The sequence below is a fragment of the Coccidioides immitis genome, assembly GCF_000149335.2.
Source record: "Coccidioides immitis RS genomic scaffold supercont3.3, whole genome shotgun sequence".
Taxonomy (NCBI): Eukaryota; Fungi; Ascomycota; class Eurotiomycetes; order Onygenales; family Onygenaceae; genus Coccidioides; species Coccidioides immitis.
In genome coordinates, this window is record NW_004504308.1 from 1,956,609 (window position 1) to 1,981,704 (window position 25,096).

The window sequence follows — 25,096 nt, forward strand, 5'->3', positions numbered from 1 at the left end:
ACGTTTTTAAGGTTAATTATCTCATGATTCTTGCACATCTGGTAAAATCTTTCAATAAACAGAGTAGCATCTCTGCCATCAAATTAAGATGCATTTGCCATGCTAGGGGAAGATATAGGAATGTGGGAATGAACTACAATTTTCTTGTTCTCACCCTGTAATATAGTTGTATATGATTCTGTAGTATCTTCAGCTATAGTTAATTCTGATTCCAATTTCTTGATTTCTTGATCTTTGGTTATGTCACACAGTATGTTCTGTCTATTAGTTAATATCTTTTAAAAATCTGTTTATTAGACAAGCTCTAGATAAGAGGCATTCAAATCTAAGCTCCCTAATCTTATTTCTAAATAAAAAATCTGATTAGTACTGTGTTCCTAGTTCATAAGATCTTACCTTGAAATAGTGTATTGCTTCATATGTCTCAGAATTTGTTTTTCTCTTTCTTGACAGTCACCAAATCACTGCATCATCATCTTCAGGTCTCAGCTTGGTCACCAAATGGAACAGGGTATGATGGGATGCCTTGTCAAAGTAGGCAAGTTGGTTGATATGGTGAGAGCTCAAGAAAGATGAAAAAATCATCACATAATAAGAATATGGTTGAGTAGTAAGTGTAGAGATAGATATGTTCTAACAGATGTCTAAGCTTGCAAGAAGTAATAGTACTAAAGAGCTCTGTACTAACACAGGCAGCTCTAATAAGGAACAGTAGCAAGTTTCATGAACAAGAAATCTTCATATTTGCTAACTAATAACTGAACTAGTAGTAAGGAATGAGTGTGTAGAAAAGAGCCATGGTATGTGAAGGTAATAAGCAAGAAGCAGGGGCTACAGGTGGTTTATATAGCTCAAGAATAGTAGCTTGGGGTGGTTTGCGCCTTGGACTAGAACAACCTTTGTTCTAATGAGGTACTGGAATCTCCACTACAATAGCCAGGTGGCTCACTGGTAAAATGAGCTGCAGGTGCACTCTAGGGTGTGGAGTTTGAATCCTTCAACTGGCACACTTTTTTACCCACCAAAGTTGCAGTGTAAAAGGCAACCCATGTATGCTCATGGCTCTACTAAGCTACTTACTATCTTTTACCTAATGATAACTGATGATTGGGTAGAGATAGTGGGTCCACCTAGTATCTGGTGAAGCTAAAATGAATGTGAGTGGGTAGGCTCTACTGCACTACTAAAAGCTACTTACTATCTGTTACCTAATGATAACTGATGATTGGGTAGAGATAGTAGGTCCACCTAGCATCTGGTGAAGCTAAAATGATGCGAGTGGGTAGGCTCCACTGCACTACTAAAGGCTACTCCACCTAGTGGTCCAATAATAACTAATAATTGGGTGACTAAGTGGGGCGCCAATTCAGGGGAATGGATTTGAAAACCACCTGACAAGGGCACCCCTGGTTATCTCTTGAGATAGTCAACTATCTCTTGAGATAATTGATTAGTCATTAATGGCGAGACCGCGACGGCTAATTGGTAGGCTGGGATGCTGAGATTAGCAACTGGAAGGTGGGTTTAGTAGCTAGTAGACTAGCTAGCTTCTAGAACTAGTTACTAGATCAGTAGGCTGGGCAGTAGTGGCTTAACTAGAATCAGAATGGTTAATGCTGGCTTGAGAGAACAGTTCGCAGCAGTCAGTTATTATAGGTGCATGTATAATAGCTTAAGGTGTATCCCTCTGCATTTGCATTTCCTACAGGCCTGGTTGACCCCTGAATAGGCCTTAGGGACTCCAGAGCTAGGGCGGCTGTAGGGCCAGGGGCTGGCTTATATTATCTTCAATCTATAAGAAAAACTGCTAAGTCTATTAAAAATCAGCAAATTAATCTACATCTTCATTGGGTTCCTGCACATGTAAATATACATGGAAATGAAGAAGCTGATCTAGCAGCAAAGAAAGATACAGAATTGAATCAAGTTTGTTCTGAAAGATATATATCTCTTACTTATATAAAAAGACAAATAAAAGAACAAGCAATGATAAAGTGGTTTGAAGATCTTTTTAATAGAGAAAGTTCTACAAATCACTACTCTCAATTCAAAATAAAACCCAGATGGAAAGCATCTACTCTTTCTATATCTAAGAAGATATGATCAACTATTTGTCAATTAAAGCTTGGTTATGGATATTTCAGATCTTATCTAATAAGATTATCTGACTACTCTTCCAATTTATACTACTTCTGTAATTGTGTTGAAAATCCAAAGCATCTACTATTAGACTGCTCAGCTTATTATACTGAAAGAAGAAAAATTCAACAAGAACTTGATATTTCTCAACTATCTTTAAATTTTATTTTTGAAACTGAATTAGGCTCAAAATGGCTAGTTTTATTTCTAAAATATACTGGAATAGCTACTAGACAGTGGCTTTCTCAAATATGTTAATTTTATTTCTTTTTGATTTATATCACATTGCTACAAGAATTATTATTTTCCTTTAAAATTAATATTATGCTCTATCTGCTATTTGACTTTTGTGGAGAAAGAACATCTCATATTGTCTTGAAATACTTTGAATTTTTTTCTTTATTCAGTTTTTACAATGTATACTAAGTAAATTCTAACAGAGAAGCTGTTAGGTAGTCTTCATAGTCACTAACTGCATAAGACTATAATAAATAATAATAATAATAATAATAATAAGAAAGAAAGATAGATATGACATGAAACAAACATAAAGATTATAACATATCTACAAAATCAAGAATTTAACAGTAAGAAGATGTACTGTGAGAGCATCTGAGATATAGCTGTAATAGTAGTAAACCAGCTATAGATAAGCAAGACTTGAGAGTTGCAGATATGTTTAATATAATGATGTGAGAATTGTACATGTGGATCAGTGTGACAATGAATCTCTAGAAGAAATATACATGGAAAAAGAGTATGTGAGGTAAAAAGTCTGTATTCTGGCAACTATATACAACTTGTAAACAAGATTGCTACTGACTTTCAGCAAGAGATTTGTGCAGTAATAGTCTTTTATATGTGCTTATAAGTGCATGACTTAGTGCTTCACAAGAACACATACAACTTCCAGCAGCTCACAAGTCAAGCTCTTTAGCTCTTGTAGGTGCTGTTTGTCTGTGTAAGGGGTTCACAGTGAATCCTTACAAATAATGGATAAAACTATAATAGAAGATGCAGTTACAGAGAAAAGCATTACAGATAAAGAACTATAAAAAAAATAAAGTATTTCTACAATACTCTGAAAACCAGAAGAAATAATATTGGTTAGATAATTAATAGAAGATGTAAGATTAGTCTAAGCAGAAGTTAGTCTGAGAACAAGTAAAATAGTACAGAAAATCTACAAGACTGATTTCTATACTATCTTAAAAAGCTTTAGTTTTACTTGTCAAACAAGTTATAAGATAGTTAAGTAAGACTTGGATATTTGCAACTTTATTTTCAACTCAAGAAAGAATAATACAAACTGGGCTTGATGAATAAGAAAACTCAGATAAGCTATCTTTAATAAATTTGATTTTGGACATGAGGTCCACAGTCTTAGCTATATAATGTGAGGCAGAATAATAATATTTCATGAAAAATTCTTTAACAGTAGAAGTAATCTAATAGTAGTAATATTTGGCAGCTTCTGAGTTAAGCTCACAAAATTCACACACAAGTATACTCATGTACTTAATATTGTACAGATAATACAGATTAGCTGTATTAAAACTATAGTATTCTTCTTAAAGTTACAAGAGCCAACAAACTAGTTTGATAGTGGATTCTGAAATCTATAGCTATATCAGAATAACAAAAAGAACAGACAAAGACATACTAATATTATAATAGATACAGATTTGATATTCTAAATAATAAGAACAAGATTTCTTCTTGATATTCTATAGACAAGACTTATTTTTATCTAGACAGTCTGTAAATATTAAGTAAATACAGATGAAGTACAGAAGAGTGTCTTCTTTATTATATATAATAGAGTTTTTTAATAACAATATTATAACAAGTTATAAAATAAACAAGAAACAACATCTAAGCTTAAATAAAGTAGAAGAAAAAGAAGAAAGAAAAAAGTTAAAAACTCTCTATTTATACTTATATTACAATACACTAAAATTACTAGTTTTATAACTTGTTAATAGATAATATAACAATAAACAACAGATAATATAGTAATCAGACAAGCAAATAAATAAAGAAATAAGTATGTGACAAAATACTAAATGTTTGTAATAAAATAATTACCATTCTACAACAAAGAATGTCTACTGCAACTGGTAGTGATATACATGTGAGATATTTATATAGACAAGCAGTAGTAATACAGAAGCTTGCACATTCAAGAATCTACAATACTTCATCAATAACAGAGAAGCTGCAACAATATATGAAAAATCACTTCAGTAGCTCTATGTCTCAGAGTTCAAGATCTCTGGAAGGGGGGGGGAGATAGTGTTACAAATATAGATCTAGACCAACCAAGCATCAGACAATGTTGGATGTTCAGAGGTATTTACATGACCCCAACTCTGAACATATAAGAATCACATAATTTGCATGGATTGTGGGAACCTCAGTGTTTAGTCTTCTAGTTAGAGGACCTTTATGTTCTATGCATGACTCCCTTCCATCAGTTGCAGGCATTGTACCTACTTAGCTCTTTCATACCCCCTAATCCTGGGAAAACCTACATGACCTACAACCGGTTCTCCTAACAATATTATAGACTCTAGCAGCTTTATAAATAGAGGTAATTTCTTGATTTTTAATAGATTTTATTCTGAGTTCAAGTCTTCCCTCTCTCTCAATTAAATTTGAAGAATTTTTATTGTGAATTGGTGGCATAATTGTGTGTTGAAGTGGAAGAGTTCTTTAATTGAGTGGAATTTTGAAATGGTGATCGGTTCGCTTGGGTGATCGGTTCGCTTGGGTGATCGGGTTCGCTTGGGTGATCGGTTCGCTTGGGTGATCGGCTCGCTTGGGAATTATGTTAGTTAGTTAACTAGTCGGATTACCTAAGTTAAGAGAAATGCGATTTTCTTCTCTTCTTCGACTTTTCTTCTTCTCTCCCTTCCAGCTTTTGGCCTCCCGCTTACCCTCGCGTGCCACGATCGGACTCGGGCGATGGGTGTGTACCTCCATCGCGAAGCTACCCGATCAATCGGTTCAATGCCACCGCACCCGAGAGCTCAAGCCTGGAATCGACTTGGATGACGAGAGCCCGGTTGCTCTCTCTCTCTCTCGCGGAGGATCTCAATTATCCGGTTACTGACAACATGTGAACTTTGAGCAATAGAATCGTGAACCCGTTCTTTGTGACCGTCAGTCTGGTCACTGCGACCGTCTTAGAAGCATCGGCTCCCTGATGAGTATCTGCCGCCAAGGACCTGGTCGAAAATCGGAGGAACGAATGCTACACGTCAAGGCGCAGTAAGGTGATCCAAGTGATGTTCTGCTGGCTTGTTGGCTTGTCCTTACTCACCCGTGCAAACGCCTCATCACGCCCTTGCACATCTACATGCACACCCTTCCCGAGCCGGTCAACAACTTCGTGGAAAAAGTGTTACAGAGCGTCAAGAGACTAAGCACAGCGCAAGTGATCTAATGTTGACTTGAGGGACACATCTTTCTTCAAAATCCTGCAGTTTACCCATCCCGCTGCATATGAGCAGCGGAATTCCAGATTGTAACAGCTTGGATGAAGAAGAGACTTTATTTTCTTTATTTCTTTTCCTTTTCCTTTTTTTTTATGCCGCAGGTTACCATGCACACATTAACGAGTCCTGTCTTGTCAATCATTCATGGATTGGTTAAGTGCAAGCTCTTTTCTTGGCTTCCTGCCAGATCAATTTTAACCAGCAAGTTTGAGGGGATAAATCCTACTTTGTTTTAACAAGTTCGCCGTGGAATGCATCCCCATAGGAACCCTGGGACATCTTTTCTTTTTCTATTTTTATTTCTTATTTTCTCTCTCTGTTGATGCTGTATCTTAGTATTGACAGCACAATCAGAATCCCCTTTATTGCTTCTTTTTATTATTGGTCAATTTCGTTCCGTACACTCTCATCGATAAGCCAACTGTAAGCTCTATCACTACCCCAAACAAAGTGAAATCTTTGTTTTCACAATCTAGCCAGCTATCCACCTGTTTATCTACGACCACATGCTCCCATTCCTCCGCCCTTGCTCTTCCAGCTCGGGAGCCGTGGGGATCCGCTGGACTATCTTTCGCGCCCAGCCATCTTGCCCAACAACGGATTCCTCGCCAAGTCGATATTCACCCATCCAAGGAAGAATCTTGGCCCAGAAGAGCCAGTACAAAGCGCCAAGCGCAAAGATCGTGAGCCCAGCAAGACAATGAGTATAATACGGCAAACGCTCATAGACATTACCCACCCTTCTTGGCGGAGGCAGGAACGGTGCTACGGCCAAATACACATTGGAGAAGAAGAAGAAAAAGGTCACCGGCAAGGTAGCACGAATACCAGGAGACCAGGTGGGATAGCGCTCAGGACAAAAGTAGATATGAAGAAGCCCACCGGAGACCAGGACATTCACGGTCGAAAGTGGATATCCGATGAGACTTTGAAAACTGCATGTCAGGCCAATACAGGCAGGGTTGATAGAAGGGATAGGCTCACTTGAGCAAGAAGTTATAAGCATCTCCTGGCGGCGGCGCCAGCATGACAACCACAGAGACGATATAGTGCTGGAATAGTCCAGCTGCAGGAGAGTTAAAGGGTTTATTACTCGCCCAGAACCGCGAAAACGGCAGAACTCCCTCTCTTCCAAGTGCTTGGACGACTGGAACATGGTTAGCCATTATCTATGTCCAGATGCATAGGCACGTACTTCGGCCCTGGGAGAACAAAACAGCCAGGACGTTGCCAAACGCGCAAAAAGCAACGAATGTTGATAGCGCTCGTTCGGCCTTGAACCCAAAAACGTTCCGAAAAAAAGATGCCGCGAGGATGCGCCCGGATAGAAGCATCTCTTCCTTTGGGACAGCAGCAAAATATGCAACATTAACAAGGAAATACAGAATCCCAACCATCGCTACGCCAATAGGTGCTGCTATTTTCAACGTTCGAACCGGATTACGAGTCTCACTCAAGCACTGGCAGATGGTTAGCGAAACGATACGCTGTTGCAAAAACGATGCTGAGCACCATACATAATTCGCATTCGAATAGCCAACGTATGACCAGATGACATTGTACAGGCCCATAACTATGCCATACACCGTGGGTGGCCCTTCACCCCAGGGATGTTCGAAGTTACGAGGCCTGTCTATATTCACGAAGCCGGCACAAGCCAAGAGCCCGCCAACGGCAATGATAAGAATGACAACCAATTTCAAGACACCCAGTGTGTTTTGAATACGGAGCCCCCATTTCACTGCGGTAGCGTGGATAATGAAGGCGACGGTGATGCAGACCAACCCGATGCCGCGTTGATTCCACCGATTGACCTGTACCCCAAAAGCATGAAGAAGGTATTCTCCAAATATAACGCTATTTCCTGCCGCCCAACCAAGGAACAGCGCATATGAAGCGTATATCGCGGTTGCTAGGAACTTTGGTTTTGTATACACATACTCCAGGTAATTCTTTTCCCCACCGTTCCTGTCAGTGGTCCCTCAAGTCAGATATGTCGATGACAGGTTACGAATAAGAAAGGGGACCGGACCGCCTCCTCCACTTACACTGGAATTGCCGTTCCAAACTCCAAATATACAGCCGTACCCGCCATGGCGATGATCATTCCAACGAACCAAACGGTCAACGACATGCCAACGCTCCCAGTCAAAGCCAGGATAGTGCTCGGGGTAGCAAATATCCCCGTCCCAATTATCCTATTAAACACCAAGAACGTCGCAGTGAGCACTCCGATCTGCCTTCGATTGCCCGGAATATCATCGGACACGCACGTCCTCGCCGTGTCTATGGTTTTCCCCCCAAAAAAAAAGGATCAGCAACGTTCCCATCGTCAGAGGACCTGATTACCAAAAAGCTCTCAATTCTACTGGTCGTCAGTGCATACATACCCAATTTCTCCAGAGCATGAGGACTTATCTCCTGGGACAACTGGCTCTTTCCAATCCGATTGGATGGGATATCCGCGGAGGCTAGAGTAGACACGTCGCTCCCGTTCCCGGGAGAGGAGATAGGCTCGATATCAGCGTTCTCGACATGCGCCATAGGGGGAGGTTCCAAAGGAGGGACTCGTCAGATGCTGTTTAGCTTTTGATTCCATATATTCATCGTGCGATCGGCAAGCAAGAAAAAGAGAAGACAAGAAAATGTTTTTGGGCACCAATTGGCATAGAAACCACACACGGCAAGAGGTGTAGAGGATGCAACTCCCATTTTTGACACGGCCTTATCCAGGAAGGAACAGCGGCAGAAGGAAAGGGCGCCTCCAGAAGCCGGTTTTGCCCGGGAAAGATCGCCGCGAGAGAGACAAACCGATATCTCTGGCGAAGGTCAGAGATAGAGCAGCCTTCAAGAGATATATCTACGGCAGTGCATTCTCCCATACAATCAAATTTCCATAAGAGCAGGGAAAGTCAAGGATCATAGTAAGAATAATAATAATAATAATATAATGATGTTCATAAATATATAATATCTTAGCTGCTCGAGGCAGACTCCAATCCCACTTAGCAAAGCATAGATGCAAAAATCACACAGATCCATATCGCCCCCCGCCCATCAGTCATTGAATAGATTTGATCAACACTCGAAGCCAGGGCTGCCAGCCATCCCAAACAGTACCTGTATATCTCTCCCATCCTCATACTCCCAGTGAAGTTTCCCGCCCATAGACTTCCACAGCATGCCGACCAAATCCAGCCTATCTCGCCGAAACCGGAAATCAGAATCGTCGCTAACATAAAAACACAAAGGTAGCTCTCAGGTTCCAAGCAGATCAATACCGACTGAGAAGAAGACAGTAGAGTCGAAAGGATAAAAGAGGCTGAAAAAAAAAGAAGAAGATAAAATAAAATAGAAGGAAAGAAAGAAAGAAAGAGAGAAAGAGAGAAAGAACCATAAAATGCTAGGTTCACACTTTCAAAAACACTTCAATGTTCTTCCTTCCCAGAGCTCATTACTAAACTCCTCAAAGGCCCCCAATTCTGTAAACTCCAAGTCCCAGAAATAGTTGAAAGATGATAAAATGCGAGCAATTGCCTCCAGGTTCACTTTAGACCCTCTTTGTTTTGAAAAACTCACAGGAGGAAAAGAGTGCACACCAAACGCCAAATGAAAGTTGTAATCCAAAAGGAATGCAATCAGTCTTCCGTTAAGAGGTGCAGTCATTGCGTCATGCCACAGTATATGCAGCATAGAAATCGAATCAAAAGAATCTCAGCACAGCTCCATCTGTGCCGTTTTGAGATAAAGAGGTCATGCTGATGGATGCCCAATGCGAAATAGAGGAGAGCGCTGGCTCGAACCCTGAAAAAAAATTCACAAACGTGCAGGAGAGGAGGCATTAGACTCTCAATCAAGCACTACTCAGTAGGCTGTTTTGTTCGACGCTTGCCCAGTATTTTCAAATGCAGTATTGTACGGGATCCAATAGTCACAAACTTCATGGCGAGAGGACTATCGGAATTCAGGTGAAAATAGGCGAAACCTTCGGAGCCGTAAAAGGAACGGTATAAGTATCTTTGGATATTCACTTGGGAAAGGGCCACAGAATGGAGCAGCCAACTCTCTACCGATTAAAGATCTTACACCCCCACGAGGCTGCAAAGCAGCTCTCTTATTTAGCAGCGCTTGTTTGGCGTGCTTTTACCGAGACGATGCTTGAGGTACAACTGGCGACGCCGCTGGGGGTTGACAGGCTGGAGTTCTCGCAGGAGATACCATAGCAGGAGCCGAGGTCCTCTTCGTCATCAGCGCAATTTTCTTTTTCAGCGCTGTGAGCCTAATGCGTATGCTAGCAACCACTTTAGATTTGTTAGTAAAAACAATACTTCATGTATGCATGCAAATTCCAAGGACACATACGTTTTGCCACAATCTCCCGGTCTTCGCCTTGAAGGCCATTAACCTCTCCGTTCTCTTCGTTCGATACCGTATTCGCGGCTTCGCCCGCGCGCTCGCCACTTAATTGATGATCCTCGTCGCTGTCCAACACGGCCTCAAGCATCCTTATCGCCGTCATGTATGCAATTTCACAGCCAGGAAGGTCCTCCCCAGTAAGTTCGTTAATGGCAGCTGTTCTGGACATCTCGAGCGCCCTGTCGTACATTAACTTTTCCGCAGTGATGCCCGAACTGATAACAACTTGATCAGAGGAATGAGCAAGAGCACCGACGGACACCCGTCCAACCTGACTGGCATGGTGTGCATGATCGTAGGGAAGCTGTCTCTGAGCATCCAACAGCTTGAGCCGGGAATATTCGGCTTTTTGGAGTACTTCATTGAACCGGTTTCGGACCCATTGCACCACGTTATTTACGCGGCACCCAACATTGACATTTGGTGAGTTTCCTATGGTCTCCCCACGGTTTTTGCGAGCCCACCAGGCTCCAGCAATATCCATCGACTTAGCCAGCAACGAGAGAGCTTTCACGTAGAGTACAAGAGCTTCTTCCGATAGTGTGAAAATTGCGTCTACTGTTAAGCCGGTATCGTTCGCTTCAGGTGTGTCCACTACTTCCGGGCTAACCACTGGTTTGATAGCAGTGTCGGCTTGCATAGAAGGTGTCAGAGGAGCCAGTTGTTTGTACTTCACTTCGGCAAATCCATAGACCACATCGCTGCGGGTGGCAATCTCCTCAATGATGTGTAAGACCTTGGTATCCTCATCCAGCGGAGGTTGAATTTTAGCTCCATCTCCGACAACGGCAAGGTTCCCTTCAGCTAGGGGGTAGGCTGGAAACGCATTGTAGCCTATGGGTGGAGACCTTCCAGCTTTGGTTAACGCTAGAGGAGGCGAGAAGCTGACACCAAAAAGTCGTCCGCTGGCCTTGTTGAGCGCCTTGGATATAGCCGAAGTTGCAGATGTTGGGCTGGGGCCATATCTTCGGTCATAGGAATTATGACGATTGTGAGTAGATCCTGTACGTGGTCGATTGTAAGCGGTGGCCACTGCCCGGGACATAGCGTCACGAGGAGAACTAGATAATTGAGGAGTGGCAGTAGTTGTGGCACGACGAACAATTGCTCCAGCTTGCTTCGGTATCAGTTGTTGCTGCTGCTGCTGCTGGAAACGGGGGCTTGCAGCCAGCTCGTCAGCGAAGGCATTAACCTCTACTGCTCGTTTCTCCACCACCACATAGTCCCGTTCAAATGCCACATCCTGTGCTGCGCGCTCTCTTTCTGAGTCCAAAATGTCGTCAATCCGCTGATCAGACGAGTTTTTCCTGGTTGTGGCCCTCTCTTTAGCTGGGCTAGTAGGCCCTGGCTGCTCCGTAACGGGTCCCTTTGCATTGTGGTCGCGAAGTTCCTCCTTGCTCGGGGAACCAGTCACTGAGGCAACACTGGCTTTCCGGGCCTTGACTGCCACACGCTGTAAATCAGGATTTTCTCGGCTCCCAACGTGACGCACAGCAGGACTAGTAGCTGGGCGAGTAAAATTGCTTGGGGGCGGTCGAGGAGAAGAAGCGCTGCTAGGGGGGCGATCTTCTAGTTTTCCGTCGCTGGTACGCGAGGGCAAAGAATCTCGCCGGGCAGCGTGCGCAGCGAGACGAGAATCTCTCTCCCTCTGCGCCTGCAGGTCTTCGTCGACAAGCCCCGGAATATTACCCTTAACCACGGATGACTCGAAGAAGTCCTTGAAGCTGAGACGCTCCACCGGGTTCCGTTTCAGCAGGCTCCGGATCAGTTTCTTTAACGGGGGGGAGGCTTCAGTTTGAATTGGGAACCTGATGTTGTCCTCTCCCTGTTCAATCTTCCGAAGCAAGTCGACATGGTTACCGGCTCTAAACGGAGACTTTCCTACCACCATTTCAAACAAGACCGTCCCAACGGACCAGAGGTCGGCCTTCGCATCGTACTTTTCGTATCTCAGAATCTCAGGAGCCATGTAGAGCGGGGAACCACAGAGGGTTTCGGCAAGAGACGTGGCGGGCAATGACCGAGCGAATCCAAAATCGGCAATCTTCAGCATCGGCAGCGACTCTACTCCTACCAACGGGGTGAAGGAATCCTCCCTAGTCTTGTAAGGAACTATTCTAAGTAGACCTTTTGCATACGTGCTCGGCGGTGGATTAAGAAGGAGGTTCTGGGGCTTTAGATCACGATGGATAAGATCTTTGGTACGGAGAAACTGCAGGGCACTGGCAAGTTGCTTTAAAAAATGACGAACGATCACCTCGTTTAAGCCTCCCGCGGGAGGATTAGGGTATTTGGCTATCATGTCCCTTGTAAGTTCATGCTTGCTCAACGTATCGCGCTTCCGGATGAAGAGGGAGAGGTCCCCGAGAGCGCAGTATTCCATGACCAGGTGGATGCATGATGTTGACTCGTCGCAATCTATAAGCGCAACGATGTGAGGATGCTGAAGGCCCTTTAAAATCTCAATCTCCAGTTTCAAGTTGTCCTTCAGCTTCGGATTGAGCGAGCTTATATTTACTGCTTTGATCGCCACACAGGACCGATATTTCTAAGGTGGACACTGTCAGCAAACAAGATACCCAAAAGTCCATAGACAAGATAAAACCAAACACGTCATATACAACCCTCCCCCTTTTCCCCCAAGTAACGCATCGTATATTCAAAGACTAGCACCAAGTGAAGCCGGAAGGATGAGGGCACTCACGTTATGGATACCCTGGTAGACAGTTGCAAAGCTGCCACGCCCTATCTCCTCTATCTTGGTATACTTGCCAAGGATCACGTCCCTCGTGTCTCCATCTCCATCCCCTTTCGATCGTCTCGAGCTCGTCTTTGGTGACTGAAGGGCGGCCATCGTCACGGCCAGGTCCTTGACGCGGTGTCTATGAACCCAACAACCCCTGTTACGCCTGCAGCTACGGCACTGGTCGTAGTGTCCCGATGCACGGGCCCATCAGGGGCGAGCGGATACGTTTAGATGGGAGATAGGTAAAACGATGTCGAAGCTATATTCGTGGGCCAGGCGGGATGGGAAAAACAATGGGTGGAGGTGGCCGTATAACTGATGCCAGGCAGCAGAGACGTTAGCGACAGACAGCAAGATGCGGTGTGCCTTCCCTCAGAACAAACAGCCCAACAATGGAAGCTTCCATGAGCTGTGGTTGACCGCTGACGCAAGGAGAATCGTCGGGCAGCACGAGATAAGACAGGAGATGGCGAGAAAACAACCTCAAACAAGGATGTAAAAAAGCATCAAGGAATGATAGAGGGCCTTCTAAGGATGACAGATGACTGGCACATACCAAGAAATCAAGCAGTTCAGGAACGGGTGGTGCTGGAACTCCCAAGGTACGGCGATGATGTATGGCGGATACAATACAATACAGAGATGGGAGCAGGATGATAAGCAGCAGATGAACAACGTGATACAGATCAGATAGATTAGATACCGCCCAAGAGAGTTAGTTGGGTTTAAAAAAAACGTAGACGTTATGTATATATGTGAGAGTTAAAAAAAATACACACACACACATATATAAATATATATACGGAGATAAATTGTCAGGGCGACAACGGGTGTTGTTGGAGGATGATAGAATGCAGAGGTTAATGACTAGACTAACATGCGATGGGCAGAACGAAGGTTGGGGGGAATTCACTGCATGACCTCAATCAGGGATTCACATGTACCGGTACCTGGTTAACTCATAATCCTCACCTCAGACCGAAGTACATGGGGAACCACCAGCCCGCTGCCGCCTCTGATTGGGGAAGTCGGAAGAACAAGATGTACATGGGTCGAAGCAGGCTTACATGTCTACGTGTGACAGGTCAACGGGCGGGAGAGCATTCCCCGGCCAAGCTGCGAGCCGGATCGCTGTGTTGCTCCTGGCAGAAGAGCAACAGCCGCCTGGGCAGGTTAAGCCCCAAGGCAGCGAGCAGAGGGCGAGAGGTACCGGTACATTCGTCAGTGCATGGGCCCAGGCCGCTTCGGGTTTAGTGGCTGCCGAAACCGCTGGGGGACTGGGCCACGGTGGCTTGGCACGCTAGCACCACGCTCCCCGTGACTCAATCCTCCGCCGCCCAAGTACCGGTACTTCGCTGCCCGCGCGAATCAGCGCACCGGGCGAGGTAGCTACATGTAACGACATCACCCAAGTACTCGACTTTGTACCTCCTCGCAGCAGCACGCCATCCCCCATCGGGAATCGTCACCAGGGGTTCCACAGCAACACCGCGCCGTCTGCTTCGTCCATCCGCCGTCTGCAACGGTTTCGCCATTCCCCAATCGACAGCCGGCTGATGTGCGCTGTTTCATGCCTGGGTGATCTGTCCTGTTCCACTCCAGGAAAACGCGCTTGGGTGTCGTCACCCGGTTGTACTGTCACCCGCGACGCCCTCACCGCCCAGACCGGTCTCGAAGCCACGCATGGCAGAGCGCCTCACCGTCCAAAATTTAAAAGAAAAAAAAAACAATAAAAATAAAATATAAAATATAAAATATAAAATATAAAATATAAAAATTCAAGGGAAAGGAATATAGGGTGCACAACAACGGTCCAACAACTGCAGATGCTGGATTCCGTTAACCGTCCATCCAGCACGTCGTACAGAAATAAGACTGCTCTCGAATAACCGCTGGGTCGAGGAGCCTGAGCCGAAACTTACCGGGAGGATAGCCACTCCACAACCTGAAGACACCACGCCCGCCGACCGAATTTATATCGCCATCATACTCCCAAGTTGGTGTGATCCAAGTCTCACGGCTCTACGAGGGAGTACTCTCTGTCTGGGATCCGGATATCGGCCTACAGACCCAGGCATCGCAGGGACCCGGCCCATCTCACTAATGCTCCGTACGGCCCAACGGCTTCCTGTCAGGCATCATTGATTTCGGCATCAAAGTGAAGTTACTCTATTCTGGTAAACTGGGCACTGGTTCCGGAGCCGCCATGGCTGCCTTTCGTCACTCAACGGTTTTTTTTTGGAGGATAAAAGAGGCTGATCTGTAATCCATAGCCATCGAATGTAGGTAACCAACACAGGCTCCACGTCTCCGATAAAACACAACAAGTCTATCATCTTTTAAAAAATGTACTGACCAGGAAGACTTCATCCTACCATAATCATCATATTCTCATCCCCCGTACAAGCAGCCACAGCACCAGCGGGACAACAACATTATCATTCCCACCCGTCAGCACAGCCTCCGTAAAACTTGACCCGGCCGCCGCCAGCATCGCCTTAACCAGCGTATCCAGCGCCGATATCTCGGGCAACCAGCCCCCGACGACCAGCCAAACCCTCGCCGCAACGATACCGACAAAGACAGCTACGGCGAACGCAAAGCTGCCTTCCAGGCTTTTGTCTCCTCCCCAAAACCACTTTTTCTGTCCATACCTCCGGCCAACCAACGATGCTGCTGCGTCGCCCATCCCCACACATATCACGCCGCTGACCATGCTGATATCTCGCCCTTCGATCTCCCAACCAATCCACGGCCAGTCTCCCCCGTGTCGTGCCCCGGCAAGGGTGAGCCAGAGCGGTATACCGCAGCCAATCAGAAGAAAAATGTGCGAGATGATCACAGGACCGCGGTAGTCCCTCCCGTCGATGTACGGGGCAAGAAAGTACGTAATCGGCTTAGAAATAGGCGGGACCTGCGATGCTCTGAAGAGCTCCAGAAGCAAGAAGATCGCAAGGATCAGCGTCATGGCCAGTGCAGTGAAGGCCGGATCCACGAAGGTCGTAGGGAGAAACATGGCCACCATCATGCCGTGGAAGATCTTGCGCCGGGTGTCTACCTCGACGATGGTGCTCAGTCGGATTACCAGCGCCATGCCCACGACGAGAACGAGCATGCAGTAAGCGCAGATGACGAGCCGGGTGTTGGCTTCACCAAAGGTATCGCGTCGGAGATGCTCAATCCATCCCAATCGGCAGAATTCAGCGACCTTGTCGGACCAAGGGGGTAAACTTGCCCAACCGTCGAAACCGGACATCACAAGCCAAAATCTGAGCGAAGGGATATTTCCAAACAGGTAACCAACAGCCCATCCAAAGGGCTCCTGGCCCTGGAGGGCGTTTTGACTAATATACGATCGGACCGGGACCAGGATTATAAGTAGGATAATGAGATACACGAACATGGCGTATGCCCATTTTCGAACTCTGGCTTGGACCAAGGTCAATGACAAGAACGGCCGAAGGGTAGGAGGCAAGGATCGCTTCCGGCGACCGCTGGGTGTAGTTCTGGCATCGCCCACCGTAGAGAACGTATGTCGTCGTCGTCGTCGGTGGCTGCACAGACCGCTAGTCGCGTCGAAAGAAGGCTCATGGACGTCCATCGTGTCCACGACAGAAAACGATTGTTGGCGTTTCGACCTAGGCGGTGTCCATCGTACTTCATGCCCAAGTCGAGCATTCGCAGAAACAAACCATCCGTCAGCATCGTCAGACTGAGACTGGTATCCGTCTTTCAAAGAATCATATACTTTGTCACAGACCTGACGGTCAATCGAATTCCAACGCCCCTCCGATTGGCTTTGGCTGAGTGACGGTCTTCGAAACTTCCATGAAGGGATCCTCGCCAATACAATCTCCCAGCAGAGGACATCCTTGCATGATATATATACACTCAGCCCGCCAAGCCACAGAAGTGCCTTGAAAATCTCAGCCTGGGGCGATTCGGCGAATAGGAGGATATTTATCAACCCAGTAGCCAGAAGAGGAATTTCAGCTGGCAATAGGCTAGTCGTGACAAGGGACTGTAAAACGGAAGCCACAGCCTGATGAAGCGGAAAAAGCAGAACCAGTATTTCCGGGTTTATGTTGAGCAAAGTCAGGACCTTGGGTGGATTTTCTCCCTTAAATGAGAATTCAGCCACAATCGACGGGACGATCGTGATGGCCCAGTGAGTGAGGCTGTATCCATGGGCCATATAATGAAGAGGGACAACATATGGTGGTAGAGAAGATATGCAGAGTATTATATTCGGTAGGAGTAGGGTATGTGCGGTCTTTCCCAGCGATAACGCCACCAGCACGGGCAGATATATGGGGTATATTAACGGAGCGGGATCAAGGTCGCGGGAAAACGGGAAAAAGGCGATTGCTCTTAAAACTGACCAATGCAGCCTGCGAAGGTATATCCGTAGGGGAAGTATAGCGTATAAGGTTGCGGAAAGGATTAAATATGCCCATAGCTCTAACACGTTAAGATCAGCACTAAAATCAAGGCATCTTGTTCTTGAAAGAGTATACCTCTCCTCCAGTCTCGGACGACAGAGCGGACTTCCTGTGGTAAAAGCGCAGCGGCGGCAACTGTAAGAATCCAAACAGTCTCACAGAGCCTTCTTAGAACTTCCACCCTCCACCTTCTCCTACTTCTGCCCCGTTGCCGCAGAGACACCAGCTGGTCCTCCGTCGACTCCGCCGAGCGTTTCCTCCTGCCTCTCCGAATGGCTCTCAATCTGTCCGAAATCTCCGAACCTTCATCCTCATCCGTCCCAACCGTAACCCTCCGCGACGGTGGAGCAGGTAGCCCCTTCAAGACGCCATTCCCTTCGTCGTCCGCGTCCGTCCCGCTATCACTTGAAGTCCTCCGGCTCTTCACCCATACAGAACTATACTCACTCGACCCAGTCTCCGAGCCGAATTGTTCTGTCCGTCGCCGGCGGTACGGGTGCGGAGATCTTGAGAGCCTGCGGAGGGATTGATTCCGGGCGACAATCTGGATATGAGAAGGGTGAGGGGCTGCATCTTCGTTGGGGCTGTTGTCGGCGTCGTTGGATGCCATGCGATCTATATGCGGAGATAGGAGAAGGGGATTGCGTAACGCGGGGGGTGTTTTGTGCTATGATGGTCGTACTGGGTGACTCCGGGCTGCCATGCTGAGGAGCATGAGCGAGAGATGGCGTGGAGCTGCGGGCAAGGTGACGTTCCAGTAAACCGGCAGGATATTGTGATAGGAGCACTTTGGAGAGTCTAAAGAAATAGAGAGATAGCCCTTCATTCGATTCAGGATCGACTGGCAGCTGGAATTTGTATGTTTGTGGCTGTCAGGCGATCAAGCTCCAGATTGAGTTTCACATGCCAGAGCCACGGACCACGTAACAGCGGGATCTTTCTTCACGCAAGGCTTACATGATCTTCAGCTGGCTATGGCCAGTCTGTCCTGTTTTATGCTTCCGTGGGTACTTTAATATATTTGTAAGTATCTACGGAGTACATACATACTATTGGGATCCTTGCGAGGATCTCGAATGCAGGACAAGTGCTGCAGAGAGCTCCCTTCCACCGCAACCCCAGACAGACCTGCAGGGCACAATTTGCGCTAGCAATTTCACGCACAATGCGGGCAAGGGAGTATATATGGTAGCTTGGTAATGCGTCCCGTCCTTCAAGCGCCTTCTTGCCAAATACATGGCCTGTTCTATGGATTTTTCGACATTTTCAGGTTTCACTTTTTCAATGCCGATGGCAAGATGTGTGCCAAACTCAGCACCCTCAGAATGACTAATGGAGATCCCTTCCGAGCTATCCTCGGTGATATCGACATGCGCAGACCGGACCCCTAGCCCCTGCCATTCAATGTCGCTACCGCGTGGGAGCTCATCGACTTCGACAGCCAGGAATGGCGGTATCTTGGATGGGGGTCCAACGATACCAAAATCAGGGAGCGCCCTGGTGGCTTTTTTGTTGCTGCCGAAATCTTGCTTGCGGCCATATTTGATATCCCACGCGTCCAGCATTGAGTCTTCTTCGTCATCCTCATCTCCCGATGGGCTGCTGCTGCCCGTGTTCATCCTCTCCCAGATATCTGATGCAACGGCGGCTTTTGACGATATGCCAGTATCTTGTGCGATAAAGGCTACAGCGCCCAGCCACCAATTAACGCCCATCGCACCCCCTATCCTCCACAGATGCTGTAGAGAAAGGACGGTATGATGAATAAATGACGAAAGCGGATCTGTGAAGGCAACATCTGGCCTCGCCAGCTCCATCGACGCTGGATCCAAGGGTATCTGACCTGCAATGTACACCAATCCCCCATCTTGCTCGAACCCAGATTGCTTCTCCCGCGGCACCCCAACGGCTTGCGAGTAAGGGCCAATATTCGCGGGCGCCCAATATGACCGTGATTGGACGTGCAGGCCTTTCCGGTGGACCGGTGATCCGAGATCTAAAATGAAAGATACGAGGATATCTATCCCTGGTGGGAGCCTATTCCCACAGGCGACAGTTGCCCGTGCTGGAGGGTTGGGCTTTGTGAATAATGATCCGTAGACGGAATTAATGGAAGCGAAATCATCCATAGATCGGAGAAGGATGGTGGTGTAAACGATATCATCTGGGGTGACGGCGCCGAGCTCCTGTTCGTGAGTACGGAGGGCATCCGTTAGCTTTGTCATAATGGATTTCATCTGCGTCGCGGAGTCGTGTCCGGCCTCGGGAGCCGACAGATTAGATATCACCCAGATGTTATCCATCTTTGATTGAAGCGTTTCGACGGCCCAGGTCTTGTCTGCCTCAGGATATGGTAGTTCACGGGATTCTTTTCTCAAGGCATATTCCCCTGTACTTGCCAGGATCCTTTCATACACCAGCTTGAACCCATCGTCAAACAGTTGCGGAATCCGTAGTTCATTTACACTTCCCATGTCGTCTGTTCCCATCTTTTCGACGCAGCTTGCGCTTTTTAGCTTCACAAAGGCAGCGCCTGCCTCTCCCCTCTCCCGTTCCACACTCTGGACCTGAATTCTCTTCTGCCACAGCTCCTTCGGCCCATCCAGAGCCAAACTCTCATACTCGCCCCCTTCACCCAGCACCGCTCCCTCCACTCCCTCCTCCAACAGCATCCCCATCCTCTTCACCAACTCCCTTCTCAGCCGACCATCTCCGGCCGAAACATTCTCCCACAGCATCCCCTCATCCATCCCACCGCTCGCAACCTTGATAATCCTCGCCTCACACCCACAAGCAGCCATATCCTCCAGTAACCCGGCAACGGCAGCGACTGGGCGCGCAGGCAGCCCAGCCCGCTGCACCGGTGGCGGCAGATACGGATACATCCACAACCAAGCCAGCGGCACCAACCCCAACCTCCCCGCCACATTCTCAATCCTAGTACGCTGGTACGTCGAGAGGATCGCACCCGCCGACACCGCGTTCACCTCTGGATGCGCCCTCATGACATCCTGCAGGAGATAAAGCAAACATTCCGTCTCATCCTCTTCCCCTCCTCCTCCTCCTCCTTCTTCTCCTCCTCCCTCCTGGCGCGACTGCGTCGCGGGAGTTTGATAGTCCCGCGCCGTATTCACCGCCGTGCCCCTGATTTCTCTTCGATAGAGTGGTACATCCAATGCTTCTTGATACAGAGGTATGATACTATGTCCGATCGTCTGGTACATGTAGCTATCCATATCCTCTTCCTCCCGTTCCGGCCTATCATCGTCATCATCGTCATTATTGTCGTCACCTCTACCTCTCCGCGTCAAGGGCGGATGCAGGTTCGCCAACGCCACCAGCCTATGCCCATTCTTCAGGCAATGTAAGATGGAATAGAGCGAATCCTTCCCGCCCGATATCAATGCCACGACGTTTAGCTGCTGTGGCATGGTGACTGAGATGTGGGGAAACGGGATTTCACGTTTAGATCACCCGGAACCGGTGTGAACATCGCAAAGCACAAGTAATACTAAAGTAATTAGGTACGTGACTGGAACAACTTGAAATATGTATGGTATTGTCAAAAAAAGAGGAGTTTTCAGGGGGCGGATACCTAATTTTCCAGTCCCCGAGAAGTGGTTTGAGAGTGCAGTCCAGCGGAGTTTGATGCGCGGGAAGTTCCCAAAAATAGCCTGCTGGAAATTGCGTGGGTTGCAAAAAAGAGGCAAAAAAGAAAATAAAGCGGCCAGTCTCGATTCCGCCCACTCCGTTGCTGGAGACGACTTGCGCCTTCATCTCCGAAGACCCAAAAGAAAAGAAAAAAAAAAAAAACAAAGGGAAAATCAATGGGGGTACTTGGTTACCGTCCGCATGTCTAGAACACCCGCTCATTTCCTCATCTACTCCGTAGATACTCCGTAGTTACAGCCATTCCGGGCCAAGTTGCACGGCATCTCGCCCGGCTCGCGCGTCACACCGAAAGCACAAACAATCCCATCGTCCTATCCTGTACTCCACCCTGCATGTAGCCGTCGAAGCTGCAGGGCGAGAAAATAAGAAAGGTATGCGCAAACCTATCACAAGCTATTTCACGGTGACGGGTTACATTTTATGCTAACTATTCTCACTTTGATATTTTTTTTTTTTTTTTTTTTTTTTTTTTTTTTTTGGGTATATCTAGATTTCTAATGACCTGGAGAGACACTCATCGGAAGCTCGAAACTGCTAGTAGTAAAAAGGGTGTTAAACAAGACGTGCAAAGATCGAAGAGTAATAACTAGGCAATAAGGCAAAGAAAAAAAAAGAGAAAAAGAAAAAAAATTCAGTTGAGAATAAGACAAAGTTGTCTTGACGAATTGAAGTGAAAGACAAAAAAAAAAAAAAGGAAAAGGAGGCCGTGGCCAGCCACATAAGAAGGTTCAGGATCAGACAAGCTTGATTGGGAATCAGGCCAGAGAGAAGAGAATACATAAAGAAAAGGCCAGAAGGGCAGGGCGGATTGGAATATTTTGGTACCAAGGACAAAAGTGATTAAAGGGGAATATTATACAACAGAAGTGAGAAGAAATGAAAGGGGAGTCCACAAAGTGGCAAAATAGTGAGAAGAGCAAAAAAAAATAAAGAAATAGAAAAATAAAAAAAAAAAAGTTAATAAAAAGATGAGGAGAGTCATCACAGATGTGAGGATCAACGGCTGGACACAAAAGAAAAGTAATAGATCTACAGGAAAAAACGCAACCATTAGCCAATCCAACGCAGATGCCAATAACAGTATCAACGCAAACACAGCAATGACAACGACGAGATTATGATGGAGGAGACAAAAACAATGGCTATTATGATTTGAGTAACTTGCTCCGTCGCTTTATCCCGTTTCCTAGTCCACCCGCCCATCAGTCGAGGATGGTGGTGTGTTTCGACTGACCAAAAAAAAAAAAAAATAAGGAATAATCCCAAGAACTCCTTTCCTCCAGCCCCTTGTCTATAGTGTAGAATGATGCAGCGTATATTATGACCCTTTCTTTCAAAACAAAGCACCAGTAGAGTTCCTCGAGAGGTAATGCCAAACAGCGCCCAACTCGCAACGGCAGAGTTGGGTCCAAGTAAAAACGATGCTCCAAATGCCCACACCTATGACGCCTGTATATCCCTGTCACCGAAAAAGGGGGACGGAGAGATGATTTCTTTCATTTCATGAGATGGCCTGGACCAGACAATTGCAGATAGACAGATATAGATATCAGTCTAGGGGATGCTAGTAACAGGGAAATATCATACAGAAGATGTGAAAAATCATCCAGACTGCTCCCGCTTGCGCTTCTTGATAGGCCGCTTGCGGTCGGACTCGACGCTTCGGGGAGAAGAGAGACTGCTATCAGACGATTCGCTCGTGGTCGACTGATATGCAGCCGCGCGTGCGGCTTCATAAAGCACAGCTCCCAGTGCGCCGGCGTCCTGTTCATACGTTGGAGGTGCGGGTGCAGGGCCCGCCGGGGCCGTAGGAGGCGGAGGGGGCGGGCGAGCTTCCCGCGGCTGTACAACATTCATAAGGACAGAAGTATTTCCATGGGTTCGCGCATGTTGAGCGAGATTGTCGCTGCGAGAGAACTTCTTCCCGCATTCTGTACATTCAAATGGCTTCTCCTCAGTATGGAGTGAACGATAGTGGCGCTTGAGATGTTCCTGGCGTCTGAAGCGACGAGAGCAGAGAGAACACACAAATGTTTTAGAAGGATCGTCTGTCAAGGATTGCTTGCGACCGCGACGGCTGACGGGGACAACTGGGGGATGTGCAGGAGCTCCGGGAGCATTGGCAGAGGGAGGTTTAGGTCCGGAATTCTCTTGGTTGGGGGAACCAGACTGTTGTTGAGGCTGGGTGGCCGATGCATCTCCGTTGGCATTGTCTGCGTTCATGTTACCTTCAGTCTCGTAGAGAATCGCATTGCGCTCGTTGCTCACGGACGACGTCGAGCGTTTCGTTGACTTCCGTGAATTTGAGCGTTTCTTTGCTTTCGTTGGCTCGACCTCGGTCGGGCTTGGCTGTGGCATTTCGGAATCGAGAATGTGCAAATCTGGATGAGCAAGAAGTTCGTTTTCCTCCAAATCTTCTAGACTTTGTTCGCTGATCAGGTCATCATCATCAGATGGATATAGAGCAATTCGTCGGCGCTTGTCCCCCACGTAGAATGTGTCGTCGGACACGGTGAAATTGACGATTCCGCTCACAAATTCGTCGTCGGAATCAAGGTCCGAAAGACTCTCAAATGAGGGCAAGGAGGGTACTGCGTGCACAGTGTTGATTGGATTGGTGAAGCTGTTGGCTGCGTTACCGTCCGAATTCTCCGAAGCGCCAACTACGCTGAGAAGGAATTTTTCACTGTCTTCGTCTTCGCTGGAGCTGAGGGACGGGAGTGGCGGGAAGTCGGAGCCAGAAAAGACTGATGATTCCACTGTCAATTGACGGGGATCACAGAAATCCGAGCTGCACTGGGGTGGTGGAAGAGAGGCTGATGTTGTCTCATTCAAAGTCAAGGACGTGAGGACCGGGGACGGGGATGGAGAAAGCGAGGGGCAAGAATTGTTTGTGGACACCTGGGAGAAACCCTCCTCGCTGTTGTGGCTAACGGTTTGGCTAGCTGGAGATGCAGACTTGACAGGAGGATGGATGTAAACTAAACATTGCGATAAATAAAAGTCAGCACCTGTCTGACAAGACGTTTTCACCGTTAATATTTTAGCAGTTCACGGAGAAATACTGGTGTTCGAGTACCCAGTGGATTAGTCACCAAAGTTTTGTTGGCTTGGCGCTGCCTTTCTTTTTTTTTTTTTTTTTTTTTTTTCCCCCAAACACCTCACCGAAGAAAAGATGCCGACGGAAAGATAATCCATATGCGCAACATTTTTCCTTTTTTTTTTTTTTTTTTTGTTTGGGACTTCTTCACACAAATTCAAAATGCAACTTACCAGGTGTCAATGGTGGGGAATGAGACCGTGTCCAGTCACCACTGGCTAAGATTTCCGTTGTCACATCTCCCTCGCATCCTTCTTTCACGCCCTCGATGCCTTCAATGCGGTAGAACCCACCGTTGACAGGGGTGTGCAACATCCCACAGCTCGACGGAGGGCTGCTGATCGTGCTTCCCGACGTGGACAACGGAGGTGTCGATGGGAACGTATGGAAATCCGTCATGCAGTTGGTGTCGATCGGGAGGATTCCCGGAGAACCGTGAAGCAGGATGCTTGGTTTGATATGAAGCGGTCGCGGCGACACGCTTGGGCTCAGCATCGCTTCGTCGTTGAGGAAGTTCTTCGGTGCGATGGGCTGCATTGGTCCTGGCTGGTGGAGCAGGTGGTGCTGTTCTGAGATCTGCGGTTGCTGGGGCGGGCAATACTGATCGTGGGTAAAGATTGGCTGGTTGTTTGCTGGGTGCATTTCGGCTGGGTGGGTTGAAAAATAGCCATGCTGTCCCGGGTGAGCATCGGGATCGGGGTTGTAATAGAAGAACGAAGGTTGGCCCCCTGCAGGACCAGGCTGGAGTGTGTATGCATCCATAGTGGTCAACGGCTTCTATATCTGGATCAGCCCCAGCCGAAGTAGAAAGAAGGAAAATAAAAAATAAATTAAAAAAAGAAGCAAACCGGTGAATGGGTCAGGGCCACGTTGTCCGTGGCGACTGCGAAACGTACCGTCAAAACTTGGGCCCTTTATTTTTCCTTTTCCTTTTTCTTTTGCCGTGCAACGGACGGCGAGAAAAGTTTGGCGGGAAAAGATAATCAGCGACCGTACGAGGATGCCTTTTTTTTTTTTTATTTTTCCTTTTCTTCCTGGTGGTGGCTCAAGTTATTACGACTAGATCGACAAGTTCCGCACG

The 25,096-nt window shown here is 47.0% G+C and overlaps 6 protein-coding genes across 7 annotated transcripts; 1 reads left to right on the forward strand and 5 right to left on the reverse strand.

Moving 5' to 3' along the window:
• Nucleotides 1-6,135: 6,135 nt before the first annotated feature.
• On the reverse strand, nt 6,136-8,183 carry CIMG_08221 (high affinity methionine permease; the record flags this gene model as incomplete). Its single annotated transcript, XM_001241057.2, has 6 exons — nt 6,136-6,565; nt 6,624-6,786; nt 6,835-7,099; nt 7,157-7,607; nt 7,688-7,925; nt 8,030-8,183. The coding sequence occupies 6 exons, from the start codon at nt 8,181-8,183 to the stop codon at nt 6,136-6,138; spliced, it is 1,701 nt and encodes a 566-aa protein (XP_001241058.2).
• Nucleotides 8,184-8,558: 375 nt separating this feature from the next.
• On the reverse strand, nt 8,559-13,528 carry CIMG_08220. 2 transcript variants are annotated; one of them, XM_004445018.1, is made up of 4 exons: nt 13,358-13,528; nt 12,760-13,116; nt 10,002-12,603; nt 8,559-9,940 (listed from the first exon to the last, which is right to left on the reverse strand). In XM_004445018.1, the coding sequence occupies exons 2-4, from the start codon at nt 12,907-12,909 to the stop codon at nt 9,783-9,785; spliced, it is 2,910 nt and encodes a 969-aa protein (XP_004445075.1). In that variant the 5' UTR covers nt 12,910-13,116; nt 13,358-13,528; the 3' UTR covers nt 8,559-9,782. The 2 variants fall into 2 exon arrangements, with proteins under 2 accessions (XP_004445075.1, XP_004445076.1); XM_004445019.1 differs by lacking the exon at nt 13,358-13,528 and having other exon boundaries at nt 12,760-13,298.
• On the forward strand, nt 13,343-14,105 carry CIMG_08219 (uncharacterized protein; the record flags this gene model as incomplete). The annotated part of the gene is made up of 3 exons (XM_001241055.1): nt 13,343-13,477; nt 13,699-13,844; nt 13,886-14,105. The coding sequence occupies 3 exons, from the start codon at nt 13,343-13,345 to the stop codon at nt 14,103-14,105; spliced, it is 501 nt and encodes a 166-aa protein (XP_001241056.1).
• Nucleotides 14,106-14,913: 808 nt separating this feature from the next.
• CIMG_08217 (phosphatidate cytidylyltransferase) lies at nt 14,914-17,586 on the reverse strand. The gene has a single exon (XM_001241053.2). The coding sequence runs from the start codon at nt 16,994-16,996 to the stop codon at nt 15,185-15,187; it is 1,812 nt and encodes a 603-aa protein (XP_001241054.2). The 5' UTR covers nt 16,997-17,586; the 3' UTR covers nt 14,914-15,184.
• Nucleotides 17,587-18,196: 610 nt separating this feature from the next.
• Nucleotides 18,197-20,674, reverse strand: CIMG_08216 (ATP binding L-PSP endoribonuclease; the record flags this gene model as incomplete). Its single annotated transcript, XM_001241052.2, has 2 exons — nt 18,197-18,215; nt 18,294-20,674. 2 exons carry the CDS (start codon nt 20,672-20,674, stop codon nt 18,197-18,199), a joined length of 2,400 nt encoding a protein of 799 aa, XP_001241053.2.
• Nucleotides 20,675-21,363: 689 nt separating this feature from the next.
• On the reverse strand, nt 21,364-24,927 carry CIMG_08215 (uncharacterized protein). The gene is made up of 2 exons (XM_001241051.2): nt 24,189-24,927; nt 21,364-23,896 (listed from the first exon to the last, which is right to left on the reverse strand). The coding sequence occupies exons 1-2, from the start codon at nt 24,775-24,777 to the stop codon at nt 22,518-22,520; spliced, it is 1,968 nt and encodes a 655-aa protein (XP_001241052.1). The 5' UTR covers nt 24,778-24,927; the 3' UTR covers nt 21,364-22,517.
• Nucleotides 24,928-25,096: the final 169 nt, after the last annotated feature.